Genomic DNA, 25,430 nt, shown 5'->3' with positions numbered 1-25,430 from the left:
TATATAAAAAATTTTGTTGTGGGTGCATTGCCGGGTCACGAGTGGCCTCTCTCGGACCCACTTCCCGACCTTTGACCTTGAAGCCGACAAGCCATCGATAACTCCACGACCCAACGGGTTGCTGAACAACCAGAGACACCGGTTGAGGCAACTATTTCCAGCAGGGTTCTCGCGCCCATTATCGTGTTACCTTTCTGGTGATTTAGTGGTCCCAACTGGGGAACCACACTCTCAACTTCCCACCCTGTTTACTTATTATGTACGGTCGAGCGAAACCGTAGGTGGGAGATCGGCTATCTCGTGAAGCGAATTACTGGGGTATAAATTCCCATGTACGAATAACATGCTATGTCTAACCAATGTTGAAAAACAGACACTGAGCAGGTTTGGAAATAACAAGTCTTGCATTGATTTTAACAAAAGACACGTATTTACAAAGATGCAAGTATTCACAGAAATGCAGTGTCATACCAGAAGAGTCTTACCCCCAAGCACTCAAAGAACCTTTTTATACAACCAGCCTGAAATGAAATACAGACGGGCACCTTATTTATCTGGGGAATTTAGACAGAAAGAAGTAATCGGGGCATGTTGGTGACCCTTTCCTCACCCGTGCATGAGCAGGCTTGACTCCCATGACTCCCATGAGTCTCAACAAGGTGTTGATGCAGGTGAGTGAGCTATGCAGGTGGGAGGTGTGGGGTCGTGCGGTATCATGTGGTGCTTAGCTCTGAAAAGAACTGTTGGGGGTCTTGTGTTGCTCATTGATGCTCCGAAACAGGTGAGTCCTGAGATGTATGCGCTGAAAGATGCAAGGTTATAAGGTGCATGTGCGAAAGATGTGTAAGAAGTCAGTTCTACCGACTTGGTCAGCGCCTGTTTTGGGGAGTACCTCACATGACGCTTTTTGTCACCAGGACGTGAAGAACACCCATTCTACCTGACGTTTTGGGGAGTGCCTTGCTTAACACACTAGAGTTCCGCTTGGTAGCGTTTAGGAATGCCCTCCTTCCCACCTTTGCTCTCCACTAGGAGTGCCCATCCCGCTTGGCACTTTGCATTCCACTCGGAAGTACTTTGCTTTCCGCTTGGCACTTTGTGGACCAGTATTAGCTTTCTTGTACTGCGTTGGAAGCACAGTCAACCGGCCAGGTCTCCTCCCTCAGGGATCGCTCTGCCCCGGACTCAGAATGCGCCAGATTTGCACATCAAGTTCACTCCAACCACTCCATCCCCGGTTTTTATTGTCTCCTGGGGTGTCTCCAATCACATCCACTTTTAGCAACTGACTAGATTGGCTGCGGTGCACTGCAGCATGCTGCGATCCAGCAGCTGGGGATCAATTACTGCAATTTCAGGAGAAACCTCTTTTTTTTGTATACATTGTCGAGGCTCATAGGAGAGCCAACACACAACACACAACAAGGAGGGCATGATACATGAGGGGTGGGAGAGGGAAGGACAAAACAGTGTGGAACAGAGACATTAGGAGATCTGTGGAAGGGAGAGGGATGGGGTGGGGGACACGGGGTAAACAAGATGGACACGACAGGGACTTTCAGGAAGGAAAGCAGGGAATTTGAAGGAGGTGGGGTTGGGGTGGATTAACGGGGGTAGAAAAGATTGAGGATTTGGATGGGGTAAAATAAGAGGTGGTGGTGAACAACTCTTTTGAAGGCCTGGAGGGAAGAATGGGATTGAGGAGAGTGTGAGAGTTTATTCCAAAGGCAGGAAAAAAAGAGGAATGAAAGAGTGAAGGTGAGCAGTGATGGGTGATTTTGGTAGTTTTACCAGAAGGGGGTTGTTGGCGGGCCTTGAACGCCCTGCGGAAATATGGTGGGGGCATATCGCAGACAGAGCAGGGGGGGTGAGACTGGAGAGGAGACGTTAGAAGAAAGAAAGACCACCGACCTGCCTGCGGTGAGAGAGTGAGAGGCCCAAAGGCTCAGTCTCACCGCGGGAGATACCAATGATCCTAAATGCCTTGGTTTCCACAGTGTGAAGCCGAGAAAGGTGGGAGGCAGGAGGACCAGCCCAGAGGGGAGAGCAGTACTCCATCAGGTTGGGGACAAAAGCTTTGTATGTGTTCAGGAGCTCAGGTGGGTCAAGGAAGGACTTTGCACGACGGAGGATTCCCAGTCGGCGACTGGCTTTGGAGGTGAGGTTTGAAATGTGGCTTTCCCAGAAAAGGTCATGGCAGATAGTGAGACCCAGAAGCTTGAATGAAAGGACTTCTTCAAGAGGATTGTTGAGAAAGTAGATGGGGGGGGGGGGGAGTTCTAAACCGTAAATCTCTGCTTTTGATCAGATTTGACTGGGATGCTGGAACGGCAAAGAACCACAACCATTACAACGCTAAAATGGTGATTATTCAGTCTAAATACTGGTGAAGTGACGTGGTTTGAGAATGTGTGTTTGAGAAGGAAGCATGAGAACGAGGGTTCGAGTCAGGGTGTCAGAAAATGTGTGTTTGAGAATGTGTGTCGGAAGATGAGGTTTGGGAATGAGGTTCAAATACAGAGTTGGAAAATGAAAGTTTGTGAATGAGGTTTGAAAGAAAATTAAAGTTTGGGAACAAGGAAGAGAACAATGCGGAAGCTTCTGCTTCCAATCATAACGCATCTCCCTTTTCCTTGATACAAGGGGATGGGTAACCTAATTAAACAATCACTATGGAAATATTGTTGTGGGGCCGGGTATCGGTGGCAAGCACGACCGCTAGGGGGAGCAGTAGAGTCGGCTCCAGCGAACACACCGGAATTTAGGTCGTGACCCTCGGATAAGTCCGAAAGGCACGGGCCCCTTACAGGACCCTAATTTGCCAATAATTCGACCGCGTGGGGTAGGGTTAATTGCCAAACTTCAATATACCTAAGTACCCACGCGACGAAGCTTACCGGGGAATTGACACCCTCGACAGGCTTCGAGCGGAACAAGCAGTTACTGTGCTCGAACCATGTGCAACCCGAGCGGATGGTTACCGAGGCCTGTCGGTCCAAATGAAGAATTTACTGCTTCGCTATTTCTCAACACGCACCATACTAAGCCAATGAAAGAAACACAAAAAATGAGCTGGAACATTTAACAAAAGGGATATTTATTAACAATAATCGGGGGATGAGGGGAGCACAGAGCAGAGTTATCACGAATAAAGAAAGGTATCAAATGTACAAGCAATTCCTTAAACAATTATACTTAGAGACAGGGCCGACGGACACACACACGCACACACACACAAATACCGAGAAAGAGATGGACCTCGAGGTCTTAATTGCCCCTTCAGCTCGGAGGGAAGGCGAGCTGAGGGAAGAGAACGTGCTGGCTACCTGGCCGCGTTCGCGCGGCTCGACATCCGCACCTTCCTGGAGCACCAGTCGCCAAAGAACGGACCAGGGCAGCCGAACCCAGAGGAGGCGAGATGAGGTGGTCTCCCGTGATGAGATGGTCGACCGCTTGTCGTAATCCGCCAGACGAGACGCCTCGGATGCGCGCGATGCAGTCAACCGCAGACCCAGACCCAGTTGATACTCATGGTGAGCATCAACCAGGGTAAAACCGTGTGAGGTGCGAGACATAATCCGCAAGAACAAACCGTCCTTCTGCCACCCAGACGAGTGTTCCCGCTAATACAAACCAATCAACCAGAAGGACATGGTGCGATCGGCGGTTAAATCAAAATGTATGGAGTATGTTGTATTGTTATGCAAATGCCTTCTTGTGGGTAACTTTTCAAAGTATAGATGATCCCCTCTCGTGATGATCCCCTCTCGTGTTAGTTGTCTTACCCTTCCTCCCGCCCTTGGTTCACTGAAGCTTGTGGCGAGGCAGTTGTCCTGAAACAACTTGCCTTTGCCTCATGGAAAGCAAACCCAACTGAGGGCAATCTCAGTTCTTTCCATAAAGCTCGGAACAAGTGTGTATCTACCCTCAGGAGAGCCAGAAAACAACATCTTTCTCATCTCAAGTCTGAACTCTCAAACCTCTCTCCCTCCTCAAAATCCTGGTGGCGTTTAATCAAATCTGTTTCTGGTGTATGTTCCCCCTCCATCCCCTCCCTTACCTCAAATGGCCGCACTGCTGATTCCACACGTGATAAAGCTGAATGTCTAAACTCGGTGTTTGCAGCTAAATCTTGTGTCCTAAACCCATCACTATCTCTACCCACTTTACCCAGTCGCACCCAACTGTCCCTGGACTCTGTATCCTTTTCTCCTGACAAGGTGGAGAGCTTGCTTTCAAACCTCGAGTCAGATTCTGCAACCGGTCCAGACGGCATCAGCCCACGTGTCCTCAAAGCCTGCTCTTCTGCTCTTGCTCACCCTCTCTCTCTTCTTTTCACCCTCTCATTTGCCCAAGGTCATCTGCCATCTGCTTGGAAATCTGCTAACATCACTGCCCTGCATAAAAAAGGTGCAAAAACAGATCCCTGTAACTATAGACCAATCAGCCTTCTCCCAATCATCAGCAAGGTTATGGAATCCATCATCGCTTCAGACATGAAATCCTTCCTCTTCTCCAATGGCTTGATTTCCAATCATCAATTTGGTTTCAGACCAGGTCACTCTACCCTAGATATGCTGCTACTGCTCTCCCATCAATGGATGGAGGTCCTCAATGCCAGACAGGAAATCCGAGCCGTATCCCTGGACATATCACGTGCTTTTGACACAGTCTGGCACCCTGCCCTACTCACCAAACTCTCTTCCCATGGTATTCAAGGCCATCTCCACTCATGGCTCGCAGACTTCCTCTCCTGTCGCAGTCAACGTGTGGCCCTAAATGGAGTTCTTTCATCCCCTCTTCCTGTGCAGGCTGGAGTTCCTCAAGGTAGCGTTCTGGGCCCTGTTCTTTTTCTGGTTTTCATCAATGATCTCTCGGACTCTCTGGAAAATCCTCTATTTCTCTTTGCCGATGACTCCACCCTCTGCCGTACCATCTGTCATCCCTCAGACCGGCAAGCAGCAGCTTCTTCGCTCACTGCAGATCTGGATAAAATCACAAATTGGTCCAACACGTGGAACATGTCTTTCAATCCAGACAAATCTCACACTCTCACTATGTCTCTTCGAAAGGACCGTTTAGAAAACCCCCCCATCCACTTTCTCAACAATCCTCTGGAAGAAGTCTTTTCTTTCAAGCTTCTGGGTCTCACTATCTGCCATGACCTTTCCTGGGAAAGTCACATTTCCAACCTTGCCTCAAAAGCCAGTCGCCGACTGGGAGTCCTCCGTCGTGCAAAGTCCTTCCTCGGCCCTCTTGAGCTCCTGACCACTTACAAAGCTTTTGTCCGTAGCCTGATGGAGTACTGCTCTCCCCTCTGGGCTGGTGCTCCTGCCTCCCACCTTTCTCGACTTCACGCTGTCGAAACCAGGGCTTTTAAGATCATTGGCATCTCCCGCAATGAAGCTGAGTCTTTGGGCCTCTCACTCAATCACCGCAGGTTGGTTGGTGGTCTTTCTGTCTTCTACCGACTCCTCTCCAGCCTTGCCCCCCCTGCTCTCTCTGCGATTTGTCCCAACCACATTTCCACAGGGCGCTCAAGGTCCGCCAACAACCCCCTTCTGGTAAAACTACCAAAATCACGAATCACTGCTCATCTTCACTCTTTCATTCCTCTTTTTCCCGCCTTTGGAATAAACTTCCTCACTCTATTCTTTCCCATTCTTCCCTCCAGGCTTTCAAAACAGCTGTTCACCACCACCTCTTATCTTCCCCCATCCAAATCCTCGATCTTTTCTACCCCCGATAATCCACCCAAGCCCACTTCCTTCAATTCTCCTGCTTTCCTTCCTGAAAGTCCCTGTAATGTCCATCTTCTCCTCGCCATGTTCCCCGTCCCATCCCCATCCCTCTCCCTTCCACAGTTCACCTGTGTCTGTTCCCCAATGATTTGTCCCTTCCACTCCCGCCCCTCTTGTCTCATGCCTCCTTGCTGTGAGTTGTGTGTTAGCTCTCATACGAGCCTCGACCAAGGTATACAAAAAAAAAAAAAAAAAAATAGTTTTGATAAGCGTGAGGGAAAATGACAACATCGATATATGTGTCATTAGTCACATAAAAGCTGCTGTAAACCTTCCCCACATGTGTCCCTTAACACTAACAGCGTTCCCTTAACACCAATTAAATGTTTTATCCCTTTGTAATTTGTCCTGAATGTGCTTTTAAGTGATCAGATGGGCCAAAGGCAAGTACAGGCAAGGAAAAGCGGCCATTACAACAAAAGCACACAACTGATCTGAGTGAAAGGTCAGTGCGGGTTGCCCCGTCCAAGGAGTGTGCTTCGAGCCAATGGCAGCCAAACAGGGTGGGGTTAGTGGTGTCATGGACCAAGCAAATAAAAGGGGGGTGCGAACAGCACAGAAAGAGATTCTTGGGAACTCGGTGGGGAAAGCTACTCATGGACCCCTGGGGTTTCTCCCCAGCATGAGACGCATCTGCCTGCAGCATTCTACCTTGCCCACACCGCAAGCCGTGCCCACTTTTGCCTCGTCCCAGCACGAACTGTTTTTCCTGCCCGGGCCATATGACCACTTGAGACTCGCTGCACCTGTCGGATGCAGCCTTTGGTATTTCAGTCTTGTCATTGTTCTGGTCCTTTCTTCTGGGGTGTACGTGAAGCCTTTTAGGATAAGAGAGATAAGGAACGACCATTTGTAAGTACTTGGTGGCATGTACGGGTGTATTGCAAATAAATGTATTGCTTCCCTGTATTCCCACCACGTGCCCGTTTAATACACCATTATAGATTCAATTACTTGGTCTCCGAGTGATTCAAGTATTCTGATCGCGAATTACTTTTGCTAATGACGTCCGTTAAAGGACTAACTGGGTTATGGTGAATAGCGCCCAGTACTAAACCGTACCTCTGTCGGGCGATCTCTGCTGCATTGCTACTTTGAGTTATCAGGCGCATGGTATTGATCAGCGAGTCTCCCAACTGGGTCAGGCATTCCACCTGAACATGGAAAAGCAGCAAACAGGCCTGGGAAGCTTGCTTGAAGCACCAGAATCATTTGGCCAGCACGACCGATTTGAGGCGGTCAGTCACATTCGCACCGGGCAATTAGGAGGAGTCCAACAACTACAACAACATGTACACTTTTTTATATTTGTTTTTTAACCCCCTGCTCTTGCAGCAAAAAAAAAACCTGGATAAAACATCCATGAAGAGCTACACAAGGTAAGCTCTTTGTCCTATTAAACCCTACCTGGGTCCCTCTTCAGCTGTAGATATTCACAAGTAGCACATACATGAGAATCCCAATGCTACACCCCCACCAACCCCCTCATCCATCGGACCAGTTTCATCGCTTATTGGAGAATCATCAGTGACAGCGTAGACAAACGCACACCACCGAGGCTCCCAAACATGAATAACGTGCAATGCCAATAGCAGTTATCATAGAAGTAGCCTCAGGCCCAATTACATCTCTCACCCAAAATTAAAGGAAACACACAATCAGGTATCATCATTTATTTTCTGTCTACGCAGTTGCTGACAGCTTGCCAAATAAGTGGTGAAACTGGTCTGGCAGCTTATGGGGGCATGCAGTGTTGAGATTCTCATGCATGTGTAACTTGTGAATGTCTGTAGTTGGAAAGGAACCTGGGTAGGGTTTGAACCAGAAAAGGGCTCAACTTGGGTAGCTTTTGTTGGTCGTTTTATGCAGATTTCTTTGGCTGGATGGGCACAGCGTTAATTATAAAGTCCGAGCCACAGCTGGGGATAATTGATTTGATGAGAGCTGAATGGTTGTTTCCTCCAATAATAATGGATGAAACACGTGATTGGGACATGCAATATTTTTTTTTTGAGGGTGAGCGGGGGAGATGCAACAAACCTTTAATGACTTCAGGTAGAAGGACAACATGGAAGGGTAAAATCGATGCTCTTCGAGCACATGTTCATCATACCGTTGGCTCAGCATGGTTTTCAGAGGGAGAAATTTTCCTGCAAACGATACGTAGGGCAAACAAAGTTCAAGCATAGCAAAGCATTTCATAATGACTCCTGAGATATTGTTCATCTCAAATGTATTACCTAACCTATTCACCTCCCATTTTTGTCATGACCTCTGTGACTGTTAAAGTTATCCTTGTTACCACCACCGAAGGTGGAGGGGGGTTATGTTTTCACTCCTGTCTTTCTGTGAACAGAATATCTCAAATAGTTATGGATGGATTCAGACAAAACTTTATTGGACAGGTTGAGTGTGTGACAAGGGTTGATTGATTCGACTTTGGTGAAGATCCGCATCTGAGAATTTTATTGAATTTTCAAGCGATTCTTCATGATTGAGAGATTAGATAGGTGACAGGCATGCTGGGCATACCCAGGATTCACCATTGGATAGGTGACAAGAACAAGGCCAATTAGATTTTGGTTCAAGTCCAGATCCGGATCTGGCCTGTCAGTGAAATGTAAAACATAAACTGTGTAGCCTGGCAGAGGTATGCACTCTGACCGAGTGCTGTTCAAGTTTTGTGTCATTTTGGTAATCTTTTTATTATTTTTTTGGGTTCCACTCACGGTGCTTTTTGTCTTAAAATTTGGAATATATAGTTTTAATGAAGGAAATCTTTGAAGGATACTCTTCAGGGTAAGGGAATCTGGAACAATTTTTTAACAACAAAGTTTCATTAACCTCTGCTATCTTCGATGATGGATGGAGGTTACTGTTTTCACCCCTTTCTGTTTGTTTGTTTGTTTGTGAACAATATTACGGAAAAACTCCTCGACGGATTTCGACGAAATTTGGTGGGGGGGTTAGGTATGGTCCAAGGATCATGCCATTAAATTTTGGACTTGGTCCCCACCCCCCAAAAAAAAAATTGAGAAAAAAATTTATTTTTTTTGCATTTTTATGTTTTCAGTGATTTCCAACCCCCCCCCCCCCCCAAAAAAAAAATGGAGAAAAGAACTATAAGTCAGCACTGTTGACATCACATTTAATAAATAAGATATAAGGTTCACTTGAGTGACCCAGCAGTATTGGCGGCGGAGGTTTTGCACTCTCCCGAGTGCTCCCCCTCTAGTTTTCATTGTTATGCATTTTCCAACACCGTAAATGGTAAAATTTGAATGATTGTTTTACTCACAAGTAATGGCAACGTGCGTACTAGCCCCCAGGCTAAGGGGGGCGCGCACCTGACTTGCATGAACATGAGCGCTGATGGAGGTGGGGGGGGGGATGAGTCAACCCCACCTAATGTTAATTCAGCGGAAAACGGGGTTCGAAGTCAGGACCCTAAGATCCCAACTCGTTTTCCTGTCAAACTCGTTTTGAATCTCGACCCAGCTATAAACTGTCACCCCAGTGGTTTGCATGCACGAGGCATCAATCTGCGCCACCCTTCGGAAGGACGTTAATCTGACCAACCCATCTGGAAGCACCAGTTGTTGGTGGACATTAAAGATCACTCAATTCATGTTTTTCACAAAAAGTGGGCTAGTTATCTCAGGCATCTTTCACGAATTATAGATTCCTGCCTTGAATAACTGCTGAGAAAGCAATGGCAAACAACCCAGCATAATAGTTAGAGAGCCCAGTGACGTTTAATTAAAGTATTGAGCACGAATGGTTTCAAGGTGTCTTTTGATGGCCCATGGCATGAAAAACTAAATAAACCATTTCTTGACTTCAGCCACCATGGCCTTCAAGGGTTTTAGGTCCCTGAAAAAGGCCCCCGTTTGTACTTTTCATCAAACTATCGAACACGAGAAAAACGAAAATTTAAATCATCGATTTATTGAACTTAAATAATGAAATGCCAACTCAAGAATGAAAGTACGCAGGCTTGGCTGAACAAGAAGGCCCCAAAAAGGGCCCCCGATTTGTTTTCATAAAACTTTTAAGCACGAACTCCAAAGTGGTCTTAGAGTACTCCTATAATGTCCAAATCGTCAAAAGTTTACCTTGGCCCATCGAGACAAGAAGGGCCCAAATTAGAGGAGGTGCTGAAAAAGGGCCCAAATCGGACACTTGAAAAGAACAAGCGTATGCTGTCATTAAGCAGTGTCATCGCTATCATCAATGTCATCCAAGTCGTCATCATCTTCAAACAAAGCACTTTCATCTATCTGTTCGTTTTCATCATCACCATCACTATTTTCATCGTCTTCCTTCTGCTTTTCGGGAATAACATCGTCTGGAAGTTGGTCGCCTTCAAACCACACAAAACGTTAAGTGCCGTCAATCAACTCCCAACCCTTACTAGGTATTTTGGTCACACTGTTGAGGTGAGCATCATGCCAGTATTTCGCCACGAACGCAGTTCTTTCAATTTGCTGTCTCACCTCTGCCTCGCAAGGTGGTAAGCTACTCGCGTCAACACCTTTCATTTTTGCGAATGGTTTGGCAGGGTCCTTGGGAGCGTACGCTATTTCAAATACACGGTGTCTGCATTTGTTCAGCGCCATGGGCTTTTTGGCACCGTACAACAAACACGTGAAGTCTTCAATGGCTTGTATTGCACCACGGTCTCATCGGGCGCTTCTCCACTTAGTTCTGCGAAGACTTTCTGGTACCGTTGATCTTTCTCCAGAATAGCGAGCGGGCCCTTTTTCCCCTTTCGTGAGAAGGCTGGAGTGTAATCGCACCCCGTGAATGAATGGAACGCAGGGAGCACGGCGCATGACAAGGGTCCACATGCCTCTGCGATCTGGGATACGTTCACATATGTTCTGTCACGTCGACCTGATGTGCCAACTGCCATCCATACACCGAGGGTCGTTTCGGGAACGTGATTGAGGAGTATGACGAGGATATCAGTGTCCGATGCCCTGATCACCACGTTATCGTGATCGGACAGTAGCGACTCGTTGATGTGCATAATGTGCTGGCAGATTCTCGTGTCTCCTTCAGGATGATTGTTGCATAGTTCTCCAACTATAGACTTATGGATCTGTCCGCCCTCCATAGCGAAGCGTGCGCAGACATCGTCAACTCCAATATAAACTTCCTTGTCACGGAGCGCATGGGCAATGACGTTGGTCTCCCCAATCTTTCAGAAGGAATCGCGGTAGCTGGCTTTTGAATGACGTAGATTTCAGAGCCTTATTCAAATCCTAAGGGAGGATTTGATCTGGGCCAGTGATCGTGTAGTGTACATCTTCAGCGCCGCGTCTTTCCCGTTCACAGTATTTAATCCAAGGTTGTTCATAGGTGTCGAAGACGATATCAACCCTCGTGGATGGGTACGCACCAACAGCGTGAAGAATTGATTGCGATAACCCTCCATAAGTTGGTGGGAGCGACGGTGGGAGGAGTCGGAGCTGGTAGTTACCGTCAATAACGTGAATATCAAGAGCTGGTGGACTTCCATGCTGTAATACTTTTTGTTCAAGTACAGAGAAAAGGGCGCTCTTTTCTAGTGTGCATTATTGTTCCGTCCGTTTTGCACATTGTGAGAGGTACTGGCGTCAGAGGGTGAGAAAGCAGGTACTCGAGAGTCTAGATCGACTTTCTTTTGTGACGCGACAATGGCTATTCTGCCGAACATGTCTCTGGTACACCGAAGCTGTCTGGCGATGGGATTTTGCGCTCTTGGGTTCTTCGCTCCCTGATTTGAAAATGTCTTGAGTTGGTTTCTCTTGATTGGCTTCTCAAATCTGTCAGCGTCTTCATCGCATTCTTGGATGAATTAAATGTGTCGCTTGCGACCTTCATTAGTGATATTTAGAAGTGACTCGGTGATTTCAGAAGTCGCGCTTTTTCCCGTACTGACGTTGATCAGATCAAGAGTATTGAGTTTGAATGGGTATGCCGATGTCTGGATACTCTTCATCAGTTTCTGTAGATCGGTATTATCTTGCCGTATGCGGCTTGCAGACAGTTCCGCCTGTGCATCGTTTGTTCGTAGCATCCCGACCATATCGAATAAAACGCCGATGAGCGCGGCTCGAGTCCCTTTCGTGACGCTCCACTGGAGGCGCCCGCTGTAACTGTTGGTTGATGCCGTAAATCCCATCTGCCTTGAAGATGCATCACAATTGACCGTCTGCTCGAGGGTCAGGTCTATGGGCAGTTGGCTGAACTGGTTCTCTGTTCTGTGACACGAAAACAGCCCTTGCCATAGCATCTCCATCAGTCCAGGGTGTGTAAACTCGATATTCAGTAAATCAAGCTGATATTTTGTCATCCATGTTGAGTAATAGTGGCGGTTTGTGGCAAAGAAGACATCAGTCACCTGTGTAATCACCCAGATGAACAGGTCAACGTCATTTGTGCGGACAGCTGTCCATGATTAGAAACAAACCCACGTCGCCAACGTACTGCAACCAAAACTGTGCGGTTTTGCCGAACTCGCCATCTAGTATGCTCGCGCCAACTTCTCGTACTCATCTAATACTGCATTAATGACCCGAGATTCAGCCATGGTGTCCATTGACTGGGCGTTGGTCATATCCACGGAATGAATCAGAGTAACCAATTCGTCAAAGTTCTCGTATGTGGTCAGAAATTCTCTGAAGTGAAGAACGCGCAAGGCCAAGGCAAACATTGGGTGCAGACGTTTGCAGTGGTTGTAGTTGGTGCATTCGATGAAGCCACGTACTGAGCCAGATTCAAGGACGTCTGCATCAACCAGGAGCTGTGGTCCTCCGGATTCACTGATTAGCTTTCCTATTGCTCTGAATAGACATATTGAGATATGGAAAACACCGAACAGAATGAATACATCATCAAATGTTGGACTTTCAGTGGATTGGATTTTCAAAGCATTCTTTGCCACATCCGTGTCGTAAGTCAGGACTCCGTACCTCTGCCCGAGCTCAGCAGCGCATCCCTGTGTCACTTTGAGGGTCTGGACAACGATATTGTTGTGGTTCCCACCCGTTTGGTTTGCGGCAGCCGCTTTTAGCCGAATTGCGGCCGTACGCCCACCGGACGGGCAATCCAGTCGCAGCCTTCCGGATCAAAAGCCGGAACCCAGCTACGGGTGTGTTTTTAATCACACGATAGACCTACCAACTCTCCTGTCCACGCACTACAGAGTCAATCACCGAATTGTCGATATACCTAATTATTTGCGCAGAGAGGAACGCCAGGGATCTATACCTCGGCGGAGGCCGGTACAAAACGAGCCACTTACGCACAGCTCATTTTGTATGCGATTGCCGAGCGGTGGTTTATCGCCCGACCCGATCACTTTATCGGCTATTAAAAAGCCCGCCAATATTCCGTACGCAGCGATGGCAACTCAAATGGTGAAAAAGACGCACGAACAGGTACATTGAGACAGGCACATACATTGTATTTATACACGCGACGCAAGCAATGAAGCAATATACAAACAGTATGCAATGGGGGTAGGGGACAGGAGGACCAAAGACCTACAGCCGTTCTCTATTATTATTATCTACAGTCACTTAAGCAGGTTTACTTAAGGACACGGCGCCACAGACACACACACAAAAGACCAAAAGAAAATAAAGAAAGGAAAGAAAAATGTGACCGGGTGGTGGATCCTCGAGCTCGAGTCCTCCTCGATCTGACCCAGAGAGGCGACTCGCACACGATCCTGAGTGACTCCGCCACGACCACCGACCCCCTCAAAGTGCCTTCGATCCAGAGAGCCCAGAGCGATCCAGCCAGCACGATCCAGCGTGCGAGCCTCGAGCCTTAGCGTCCGCACACACACACGCCTCAGACCTTCTCTTCAGCGCTCGCATTTCTGCCACCTCCAGAGACTCTCCTATAACGGCGCCAAGAGCGATCACTGCCGCGACTACGGTCACGATTTCAGCGCTCGTGTTCCACCTCTTTTATCACCAAGCCCCGCCCTCTTTCAACTCCCGCCCCTCCTTCCAGCACGTGCGGGAAACTTCCAGAAGGAAGCGTTTTCCCGCCAAATTGGGGACGCTCGCACTGTTGCCTGCTTCATTGCTCTGGTTTTTTTCCTTGTCCCTCGCAGGGAGAAATCCACCGCGTTCGTCAGCGGAGATGCCATTCGTTGGTGGGGAGGTGGGCGGGGATCGCCTGCTTTCCCTCGACGAAGGCCAGGCCTCTGGCAACCATGTGCTGAGATGGAAACGCGGTGGTGGTTGTGGTTATGGTGGTGTGGTTGAGGTGGCGTGGCTGGCGTTTTGTGGTGGTAGTAATGGTAGTGTGGAGATGCGGTTTTGGAGGAGGTGATTGTGGGGAAGGTGGTCGTTGTAATGGTGGCGTGGTTGGCGTTGTGGTCAAGGTGGTTGTTGTAATGGTGACGTGGTTGTTGTGGTTGGCCCAAAATAAAGACAGCAAAAGAAAAACACTATCTCAAAGATCACAGACCTGATCACACGAATAAATCCCGCTAATCAACGGTGGGGAAATTACCTGAACACATACTTACCGGAATAACTGAACTGAGGACCTATATGGTGTTCTGTGAATTTCCACAACCGTAACAATGTCTTTGCTCGTAGGTGGCTCCGGAATGTTTTTCATGTAGAGGACATGTTGTTTCGGGAGGTGGTCAACAGAGAAACGGCCCATGAAGCTGGCCCACATTGGAATATTTTCCATCTCGAGAGCATGTGCAGCCATCCAGATAAAGTCCAACTTTCTCGCGTTTTAAGACTTATCAGCTCGACTAAATACATCCATGTTTTCGTACGTGAAGCGGTCCATGCAGGGTTTCTTCTGGTACGTCTCCAGTGCTGCACTTTGGACATTTACTTTCGTCTTGGCCGCCGTTTGTGGGACGACACAGTGGGCATCGACTCCTCCGGAAACACTTCTTCAAGGGGTACTCTTATCCAGGCGGGAATGGTTTGATAAAAGTTACCCATGGTATCGTCAAATGTGTTTGCTCCAGAAAGGGTATGTATGACCTCGTCGTAATTGTCAAATGCCAGACCCGCCAGTTCATCCACCTCAGCTCCATCAGCGCAATTGAGCTTCCTGTCGAGAATGGAATACGCTAATTCGGTCTCCAGCTCCTCGGTTGCCGTGTTGTTGATACAGTATCCAAGCCGATTCAAGATGGTCAATACACGGCGACTTCCGGTGCGTGACTTCAGCGCCATGGCGATCAGAATATGCTTGACAGGTTTCATGGTGGCCCCTGATTCAATGAAGAGCGCATCTTGACTGGCGGCATTAGCTCGGCGTTTAACAGCTTCTGAATGCTTTTTGACATTGGGACCACCAAATAGGACCCTGTAAAATGTCTCGACCAATTCAGGTGGATTACCTTCACCCTTTTTCAGTGACTCAATTGTGAGCGGATCGGGGAGAGGCTCTTTCTTCACTGACTGCAGCGTCTTCCGCTTCACTAAAGCGGCTTTCGTTACCTGCCCTTCGGGTGATGACTTGAAATCGTAAACCGTTTCCACTGACAAATAATCAATGGCCACGCTATGGAATATCACACCCTATCTTTTGCTGGCTGATGAATTCATTATCAGTTGGCCTGCGAATCTCTTCTTCAGTACTTCGCCAAAGTACTGATTCACGATGATGTGATTTTGCAACTCGAATTCTTCACACAGATCCAGATATCGATCGAAAATTGATTTCAGATGTTCCGGTCGTTTCCTTTCGATTAAGTGTTCTTCGACGTATGCATATATTAATTCCAAGACATCCTTCGAGACTTGCTTTTCAGTAGGTATATCCTCCTTCATTGCGCTCACTCTGTCAGCGGCTTTAATTTTCTCGGATCGACATGAATGATTTACTTTGGCTTCTTTCACAATCAGATCCACCCCTGATATCTTCACCAAGACATTTTGCAGCTTGAGAATTGTTGGTATTTCTCGTATCTTCTTCTCGGCCTGTTTTGTCTCAATCCTACCCGGTTTCTCTTTACTACCATTTGGTCGGCATTTGATGTTCTTATTACAAAACAGACATTCGTCACCAAAAATACCAGCAGTGGACGTTGATGATGTTGGAGAAGTGGCGCGACGTAACTGTATATTGCGTTCATCACTGACATTATGGTTGGTATTGGTAACTGGCAATTTCGATGATACAGCGGTGAAGTTTTTGCAACACTTGCTGTGATACCCGTCGGTATCTAACGGGAATTCTGGTAAACGTTCGACCACGCTACGATATTTGGATAAACTGAAGTTTTCAGCAAGCGTCTGGAATTGGCTGAACTTCTTATCACCTTTAATTTGTCAGGCGTCAATTCTAGGATATTACCGCAGGACCCTGCACGACACACAGGAATAATGCAGCGTGTCGGTGGGATCGCCTCAGATGCTCCTCCTGGAAGACATACGTGGGACACTGTAAATCCTAGGGCAGGAAGTCGTGAAACGATCGCTACAAAAGGTGCATATCCATTGGGCTTGTCTGAAATATTAACATGAACTTAAAAACAAAACAATCGGACTGGAATTAAATTTATCCGTTCTTCAGAATGGTGTGGTATACCGGCTTACCTGATTGCGGAGTAACTACAATGGATCCTTCATTGTCTTTTTCCCCTTCTGTTTCCTCTGAGCTCATTTCTGGCACCGGGTCTGTGAACGGCAGGTTACTGTCTGGAAGATGTTGTGCATTCCTGTCGTCACTCTGTGATGAAGATTCTGGCTGATCATTGTGGTCGCCATTATTGAACTCCGAGTCACTGGGATCCATTTGTTGTTCTGAACCCATGTTCGAGTGTCCAAACGCAGCACTTCGAGAACGAAAATCGAATCCGATTCCTCCCCTTCACGAGACTTACACAGCGCTACACAGCACTACGAATATATTCTCAGTGCCGTGATGCACAGTTGGAGCGAAAAGAGAAACTAAGTCTACTCTCAGGAATGAGAACTTTGGAAATACCACAAAAAATACCAAACTGCTGTTCTGAAAACGTTTGTTAGTTTCGTTTTCTTTTTTCCAATTGGGTACCCTTTTTGGGCCCTTCTTGTTGAACCAAGCCTGTGTATTTTATTTGAGCTGTAATTTTAAGATTGCAGTACATACCCGATTCAGTCATTGAGCCCGTGTGCGTTCTTATCAAGTGTCCGATTTGGGCCCTTTTTCAGCACCTCCTCTAATTTGGGCCCTTTTTGTCTCGACGGGCCAAGGTAATTTTTTTCTTGAGCAGTGTTTTTGATGATTTGGACATTATAGGAGTATTCTAAGACCACTTTAGAGTTCGTGCTTAAAAGTTTTATAAAACAAACTGGGGGCCCTTTTTGGGGCCTTCTTGTTCAGCCAAGCCTGCGTATTTTCATTGTTGAGTTGTCGTTTCACGATTTCAGTTCAATAAATCGATGATTTAAATTTTCGTTTTTCTCCTGCTCGATAGTTTGATTAAAAGTACAAACGGGGCCTTTTTCAGGGACCTCAAACCTTTGAAGGACATGGTGGCCGAACTCAAGAAACGGTGCATTTAGTTTTTCATGCCATGGGCCATCAAATGACACCTTGAAACCTTTTGTGCTCAATACTTTAATTAAACGTCACTAGGCTCTCACACTATAACCTATGCCAAGCTACTGCTTCAGTAGCACCAATGCTCAGTAAAGAGTATGGTAAACTAATTCTTCTTCTTCTTCTTGCAAAAGGCAAATTGGCTGCTGGGTAGCTGTCATTGTATTGGGGCATGGCTGTGCCACTGATGCTGTGCCCCTATACCAGTGCACTGGCACTCATTTTGCTGACATCTGAAGGATGACAGGCTGAGTCAACCCCATTTAATGTTAATCCAGCGGCAAACGGGGTTCGAATTCAGAACCCTAAGATCCCAAGCCAGCCACCCGAGCCGCTAACCCAACACCAGGCTTCGTACATCGATGATGATCAATGAAAACCAGAAGTAAAAACACTTTCTTGTTATTTTGGTCTCTTCTAACAATCCTGTTTCAAATATATTTACCTTTACATACAAGATGATTTGCGTATATACTCGACGTCTTGACGGGTTTTTTTTTTTTAATAAAGATTTTAGGGAACAGTTGGAGCAAAAAGAGAAACGAAGTCTACTCTCAGGAATGAGAACTTTAGAAATACCACAAAAAATACCAAACTGCTGTTCTGAAAACGTTTAGGTTAGTTTCGTTTTCTCTTTCGAGTTTGCTCGATCCTCACGGCACATGCTGGAAAGAGGTTTACAAACTTCCTGATCCAAGCTCTTTACACGTGATCTCTTGTTAACTATTCAATCATTCTTTCCAACGTAAAATTACCTTTCCGTCGATTTACTTCACCGAGAAACCATAGCAGTCTTAACAGTTAGTGACTATTATGCGGACGAAAAGTTGGGTTTGAGGACTTGAAGAAAGGGGGAGCCGTGGGGTTGAGGTGTTGAAGAGGAAAGAGGGAGTGGAGGACAGATATTTGGAGCTGGGGCAAAGAAGACGCAGAGTTGAGAAAGGAGGGTTGAGGACAGGGTTAGAGGGCATGATTGAGGATGAAGAAGAAAGGGGAAGGAGAGGACAGAGTGGTGGGGTGGGGGCAGAGAGCTGGGAGAGGTGTTTGAGGACTCGGGGTGGGGAGGGGTCAGGGTGTTAAGGACTCGAAGAAGAGAGGGGTTGAGGACTTGAACTCACATTTAACATTACATGGAATTTCCACGGGTCCTTGTCATGATGTTGTCGAAGGACATTCCTGGCAAACTCCTTAAATATTCCACTCTATTGGAAACAAATTCCCTTACAACAGCCCGGTGGAACCAGGTTATCTGCACGTACCGATATAAATGCTTCAAGTTGCGCAATCGTGTCTGAACGGGGTAAACGTCGTAACCGCAGCAAGTATAACGCGGAACGATGCCTCATTTAAGAGCTCTTGGGGTCCGGACGGTGCATGCGCAGGTTTACAAATATCGATATTCACACAATTTCGAGTTACGTGCATTTTTGTGCCGAGGTTGCACACACAGGCGGTGTATAGGCTCAGAGACGCTGGTTCCGCAAATCTACCAGAAGTGAAAAAAATAATAATAATAACAATAATATAACCTCAAACTATTCAATCAATTCCATCCAACAATATAATTACTTCATTAATTCCATCCATGGAACCGTGTTCTGTGTTCGTATTTAAATCATGACACCACATCACAGTCATTGTAAAGTGTGTTCGTGTGTGTTCGTGTGTGTTCGTGTGTGTTCGTGTGTGTTCGTGTGTGTTCGTGTGTGTTCGTGTTCGTGTGTGTTCGTGTTCGTGTGTGTTCGTGTTCGTGTGTGTTCGTGTTCGTGTGTGTTCGTGTTCGTGTGTGTTCGTGTTCGTGTGTGTTCGTGTTCGTGTGTGTTCGTGTTCGTGTGTGTTCGTGTTCGTGTGTGTTCGTGTTCGTGTGTTCGTGTTCGTGTTCGTGTTCGTGTTCGTGTGTGTTCGTGTTCGTGTGTGTTCGTGTTCGTGTGTGTTCGTGTTCGTGTGTGTTCGTGTTCGTGTGTGTTCGTGTTCGTGTGTGTTCGTGTTCGTGTGTGTTCGTGTTCGTGTTCGTGTGTGTTCGTGTTCGTGTTCGTGTGTGTTCGTGTTCGTGTTCGTGTGTGTTCGTGTTCGTGTTCGTGTGTGTTCGTGTCCGTGTTCGTGTGTGTTCGTGTCCGTGTCCGTGTGTTCGTGTCCGTGTCCGTGTGTTCGTGTCCGTGTCCGTGTGTTCGTGTCCGTGTCCGTGTGTTCGTGTCCGTGTCCGTGTGTTCGTGTCCGTGTCCGTGTGTTCGTGTCCGTGTCCGTGTGTTCGTGTCCGTGTCCGTGTGTTCGTGTCCGTGTCCGTGTCCGTGTGTTCGTGTCCGTGTCCGTGTCCGTGTGTTCGTGTCCGTGTCCGTGTCCGTGTGTTCGTGTCCGTGTCCGTGTCCGTGTGTTCGTGTCCGTGTCCGTGTGTTCGTGTCCGTGTCCGTGTGTTCGTGTCCGTGTCCGTGTGTTCGTGTCCGTGTCCGTGTGTTCGTGTCCGTGTCCGTGTGTTCGTGTCCGTGTCCGTGTGTTCGTGTCCGTGTCCGTGTGTCCGTGTCCGTGTGTTCGTGTCCGTGTCCGTGTCCGTGTGTTCGTGTCCGTGTCCGTGTGTTCGTGTCCGTGTCCGTGTGTTCGTGTGTTCGTGTCCGTGTCCGTGTGTTCGTGTCCGTGTCCGTGTGTTCGTGTCCGTGTCCGTGTGTTCGTGTCCGTGTCCGTGTGTTCGTGTCCGTGTCCGTGTGTTCGTGTCCGTGTCCGTGTGTTCGTGTCCGTGTCCGTGTCCGTGTGTTCGTGTCCGTGTGTTCGTGTGTTCGTGTGTTCGTGTGTTCGTGTGTGCGTGTGCGTGTGCGTGTGCGTGTGCTCGTGTGTTCGTGTGTGCGTGTGTTCGTGTGTGTGTGTGTGTGTTCGTGTGTGTGTGTGTGTTCGTGTGTGTGTGTGTGTTCGTGTGTGTGTGTGTGTTCGTGTGTGTGTGTGTGTTCGTGTGTGTGTGTGTTCGTGTGTGTGTGTGTTCGTGTGTGTGTGTGTTCGTGTGTGTGTGTGTTCGTGTGTTCGTGTGTGTTCGTGTGTTCGTGTGTGTTCGTGTGTTCGTGTGTGTTCGTGTGTTCGTGTGTGTTCGTGTGTTCGTGTGTGTGTGTGTGTTCGTGTGTGTGTTCGTGTGCGTTTGTGTGTTCGTGTGCGTTTGTGTGTTCGTGTGCGTTTGTGTGTTCATGTGCGTGTGTGTGTTCGTGTGCGTGTGTATGTTCATGTGCGTGTGTGTGTGTGTGTTCGTGTGTGTGTGTGTTCGTGTGTGTGTGTTCGTGTGTGTGTGTGTTCGTGTGTGTGTGTGTTCGTGTGTGTGTGTGTTCGTGTGTGTGTGTGTTAGTTTGTGTGTGTGTTCGTTTGTGTGTGTGTGTTCGTTTGTGTGTGTGTGTTCGTGTGTGTGTGTGTGTTCGTGTGTGTGTGTGTGTTCGTGTGTGTGTGTGTGTGTGTTCGTGTGTGTGTGTGTGTTCGTGTGTGTGTGTGTTCGTGTGTGTGTGTGTGTTCGTGTGTGTGTGTGTTCGTGTGTGTGTGTGTGTTCGTGTGTGTGTGTGTGTTCGTGTGTGTGTGTGTGTTCGTGTGTGTGTGTGTGTGTTCGTGTGTGTGTGTGTGTTCGTGTGTGTGTGTGTGTGTTCGTGTGTGTGTGTGTGTGTTCGTGTGTGTTCGTGTGTGTGTGTGTGTGTGTGTGTTCGTGTGTGTGTATGTGTGTGTTCGTGTGTGTGTATGTGTGTGTTCGTGTGTGTGTGTGTGTTCGCGTGTGTGTGTGTGTTCGCGTGTGTGTGTGTTCGCGTGTGTGTGTGTTCGCGTGTGTGTGTGTTCGCGTGTGTGTGTGTTCGCGTGTGTGTGTGTTCGCGTGTGTGTGTGTTCGCGTGTGTGTGTGTTCGCGTGTGTGTGTTCGCGCGTGTGCGTGTTCGCGTGTGTGTGTGTTCGCGTGTGTGTGTGTTCGCGTGTGTGTGTGTTCGTTCGTGTGTGTGTTCGTTCGTGTGTGTGTGTGTTCGTGTGTGTGTGTGTGTGTGTTCGTGTGTGTGTGTGTTCGTGTGTGTGTGTGTTCGTGTGTGTGTGTGTGTGTTCGTGTGTGTGTGTTCGTGTGTGTGTGTTCGTGTGTGTGTGTGTGTGTGTGTGTGTGTGTGTTCGTGTGTGTGTCGTGTGTGTGTGTGTGTGTGTGTGTGTGTGTGTGTGTGTGTGTGTGTGTGTGTGTGTGTGTGTGTGTGTGTGTGTGTGTTCGTGTGTGTGTGTGTGTGTGTTCGTGTGTGTGTGTGTGTGCACCAGCAGTGAGAGTGGATACACTCACCGACTACCAGCTGCCCTCTCCGTGGACAGTTGAGCCAGCGAGGGGGTATCGCGTTGAATGACATTTTGGACCCGTTTAACACACGGCCTAGCCTAGTTTAACACAACGCCTAGGACACGGCCTTGCCTAGTTTAACACAAGGCCGAGTTCGCTCTTAATTCAAGAAGGTGCGCTAGTCCCACCCGGGCTCTCCGGTGCACAAGGCCCGATTGCGATCGGCGCCTCTTAGAAAGCGCGATTACCAAGCAACCTGAGGCTCATCGCTGGTGTTCGGCAGCACGGATGGGCCGCAGCTTCCTGGAAACGTATATAACCTGCGGGGAAACCCCGATCACACAGCGCTGCACAGAATTACCAGCTGACCAACAATCACCATTATTAAGCTCGTTTCGCACACACTCAAGGCACCACTCTGGGATCATTTTTCTTTCCTCTCTTTCACTCAACTCGTATCAAAAAGAATGTTTTTTTTTTTAATGAATAGCAATCAATCTGATACACGACACGTAAAAATAAAAAAATAAAAATAAAAATTAAAAAATGACCTGCACGTCTGCCTCTCGATATACCACCCGCTCCTCTTTATGGTCATCATTTAGTTTGAGATTCTCTCTTTGAATCTGTCCCGCTTCGTTCACTTTTCCTTCTCCATTATGTTTTCTGGTCAAATATCAGACAACAGATATCGCATATGTACGTCCTTCATTTACCAAGAATATTTTATGAACGGGGCGCTATTTCCCTGAATATCCTCAGCTCGGCTGTAAATCTCCATTGCGTGGAAACAGAACCTCAAATCTGCGAAAAGAGAAAAGTGGTTTAAAATAAACCCGTGTTACTTTCTGGCCATCATAATTATTTCGTCATATTACTTTTGGCCTTTTACGTGTCCATAAATTATATTATTTATTTTAAACACAAACTATGCCATGATTTAACAAGTAGATTTTACTTCAATGTAAAATCCATTCACTCCTTGGGATGGTTTACTTCGAAAAACTTAATTGGACGCGGGACAACCACATTCACCTTGGAAGAACGACGGATTTTTAATCAACAAACGGGTTGATAGGATGGCCTGGAGGGACGCACGCACACTCGCCTGGAGGCTGTCGAGCCTGGGTTCGAATCCCATCCCAGCTATGAACCGTCACTTTTCTGGCTTTTTCATTTATATGCAATCTCATTGGTTAAGAGACATCATATGACATATAATACGGCCAAAGGCCAGCACACCGAATTCGTCGAGCTGTGTCTTCCACCCATTGGCTCACTGCACAGCTCGACTGACCACGCACAATTGGAACCGAACTAAATCAATAATACGTTCACCGTTTTCGTGCTGTGGGAAAGCAAAGCTATCTGCTATACGGTAAGTGGTGTACTGTACGTTCCAAATTCGCAATTGCTACGCCATGCCCGTCCCTTGAAGATGTATATATATCTAATAAATAAGATTCATCGGATGTCTATTTGTCTGTTCGCGTGTTTTTGAAAAGACCGCCGGACCGACAACAATATGTTATGATTTCTGTGGATGGTTCGCACGTTCAGAATTGTGATTGCTCTGTTCCTTCGATGGTTTGAGGCATTCATTTTTCTGGATTTAATTTTAATCATAAAAATTGTCGTGGTATCTGACGCCACAACCACCCATAAGGAGATTATCTTCAAAGGCAGTCGACTGCTGAAACAGGTTTTCCAGGCGTTCATCTTCCTCAAACTTGATTGATTTTGGACAGTTCCAAAAAATGAGCACTTGTTGACTGAAATCCAAAATGTTGTCTCATCTTCTGACATCAACGACTTGATGGAGCTGCGCACGACGACTGGGCAGAAATGAACAATTAGCTTTATTGATCAGAAATTAGCTTTATTGATCAGCCTCCCCATGGCGGGTATCGCTGCAGAAGAGGATTTGACCCCATCTCTTGAGAACACAGTTGTAAACTTGTGGCTGTCACTCATAAATCCTTCCCTTCGCCAGCTTGTCAAGCAGAAATATGGTGCCGAACTTCGCAGCCGCTTCCTGGCTTCACTCGAGCCCGTAATCTCGCAAGCTCCATCATCCCTCCAAGAATGACAAATGATGGAGGATATGAAAGCCATGCGTATCGCCGGTGGCTTCAACTTCAGGCACAGGTACAGGTACACCCAGTCGACATTAAACATTCACACAGGCATTCAGAGTAGAGTATTCGACATTCACATAGGCCAGAGTATCCAAACTTTTCCTTTCTTATCAGGAAGCCAAGTGGAGGGAGCAGACTCGTTACATCCTTTGGGGAGGTGGTGCAGTACATTAAACCCTAACACTCCCCCCACCCCCATTTCCAATGTTGATAGCGTGCAATGACGGATTGCAAAATGGCAGCGTATCATTACCACAGACTTCGTAAAGGCCTTCCATCAGATCCCGTTACCTCATGACGATGAAGTTCTGTGGTGTCGCCACCCTTACAAAGTAATACATGTCTACAATAAGTCAGCGATGGGGATGTCGAGCTCAGATAATTTCTTAGAGGTGCTCATGTCTCGGATCTTGGGGGAGCTTTTCCAGGAAGGCTGTGTCAGCAAGATGGCTGACAATTTCCACATCGGCGGTGAGGCACTGAGAGTGCTCCAAACAACATTCTTTAATGCTAAACTCCATAAACACCAGGTTACATGCCTACGTTGCAAAGTAGAAGCACTGTGTATTGGGGCAGCCATTCGACGCTGCCGTTTATCGTCCAGTCTCACCACAGTGCCCAAGTGTTGATGGACAGTTGCCCCTGCATCCAAGCTTTCAGCAAACCTACGCGTGGCACGTTCTTGGCCAGTTCCAGGGAAACTTCATTCCTCTCCACTGCCAGCCATTACCATGTGCAGGTTAGTTACATTGATGGCATCGTCAACTTGACACATATTGCAGGAGGGAGGGTGGGGGGGTGGAGAGGGAGGGAGGTGGTCTCATGTCCTTTCACGTTGCACATCTTCGAGATGTGAAAGTTTACACCTTGACAAAATATTCCGACATGAAAGTACTCGTAGAAACCTGACAACCTTCTCTTCCTATGGTATCCAAGGACATCTTCACTCATGGCTCGCAAACGTCCTCGCCTGTCGCAACCAACGTGTGGCGCTAAATGGAGTTCCCTCATCCCCTCTTCATGTACAGGCGAGAGTTCCTCAAGGTAGCGTTCTGGGCCCTGTTATTTTTCTGGTTTTCATCAATGATCTCTCCCACTCTCTGGAAAATCCCTCCATCTCTTTGCTGATGACTCTACCCTCTGTCGTACAATCTTTCATCCCTCAGATCGGCAAGCAGCAGCTTCTTCACTCTCTGCAGATCTGCAAAAAATCATAAAGTGGTCCAACATGTGGAACATGTCTTTCAATCCTGACAAATCTCACACTCTCACTATGTCCCTCCAAAAGGATTGTTTGGACCCCAACCCCCCCCCCCCACCCCCATCTACTTTCTCAACAATCCTCTGGAAAAAGTACTTTAATTCAAGCTTCTGGGTCTCACTATCTGCCATGATCTTTCCTGGGAAAGCCACATTTCCAACCTGGCCTCCAAAGTCAGACGCCGACTGGGAATCTTCCTTCGTGCAAAGTCCTTCCTCGGCACACCTGAGCTCCTGACCACTTACAAAGCTTTTGGCTGCAGCCTGATGGAGTACTGTTCTCCCCTCTGGGCTGGTGCTCCTGCCTCTCACCTTTGTCGGCTTCACGCTGTGGAAACCAAGGCATCTAGGATCATTGGCATCTCCCGCGATGAGGCTGAGTCTTTGGGCCTCTCACTCTCAAACCGC

The 25,430-nt window shown here is 47.5% G+C and overlaps 1 protein-coding gene and 1 long non-coding RNA gene across 4 annotated transcripts in view; one reads left to right on the top strand and one right to left on the bottom strand.

Annotated features, from left to right (window-relative positions):
* The window catches only part of RNGTT (RNA guanylyltransferase and 5'-phosphatase), a 105,786-nt gene extending 83,728 nt beyond the window's left edge, over nucleotides 1-22,058 (bottom strand). Inside the window, exons 1-2 of one of the 3 annotated variants that reach the window (XM_085880111.1) lie at nucleotides 21,631-22,058; nucleotides 7,842-7,951 (exon numbers count right to left, since the gene is read on the bottom strand). In XM_085880111.1, coding sequence (XP_085736237.1) covers nucleotides 7,842-7,951; nucleotides 21,631-21,694 — 174 coding nt within the window. In that variant the 5' untranslated portion in view covers nucleotides 21,695-22,058. Of the gene's footprint in view, nucleotides 1-2,897; nucleotides 3,378-7,841; nucleotides 7,952-21,630 lie in introns of those variants that run through there. The other 2 variants (XM_085880122.1, XM_085880133.1) reach the window with 2 other exon arrangements.
* A 505-nt stretch (nucleotides 22,059-22,563) lies between these two features.
* LOC147034286 (uncharacterized) overlaps nucleotides 22,564-25,430 on the top strand; it is a 137,853-nt gene continuing 134,986 nt past the window's right edge. The window contains exons 1-2 of the long non-coding RNA XR_015057850.1: nucleotides 22,564-23,002; nucleotides 23,618-23,772. This is a non-coding gene — a long non-coding RNA (uncharacterized LOC147034286). The remainder of the gene's footprint in view (nucleotides 23,003-23,617; nucleotides 23,773-25,430) is intronic.

The sequence above is a fragment of the Eptatretus burgeri genome, chromosome 1, assembly GCF_056783735.1.
Source record: "Eptatretus burgeri isolate ZD-2024b chromosome 1, Ebu_testis_v1, whole genome shotgun sequence".
Lineage (NCBI taxonomy): Eukaryota > Metazoa > Chordata > Myxini > Myxiniformes > Myxinidae > Eptatretus > Eptatretus burgeri.
This window is presented reverse-complemented; position numbering and strand designations above follow the sequence as displayed.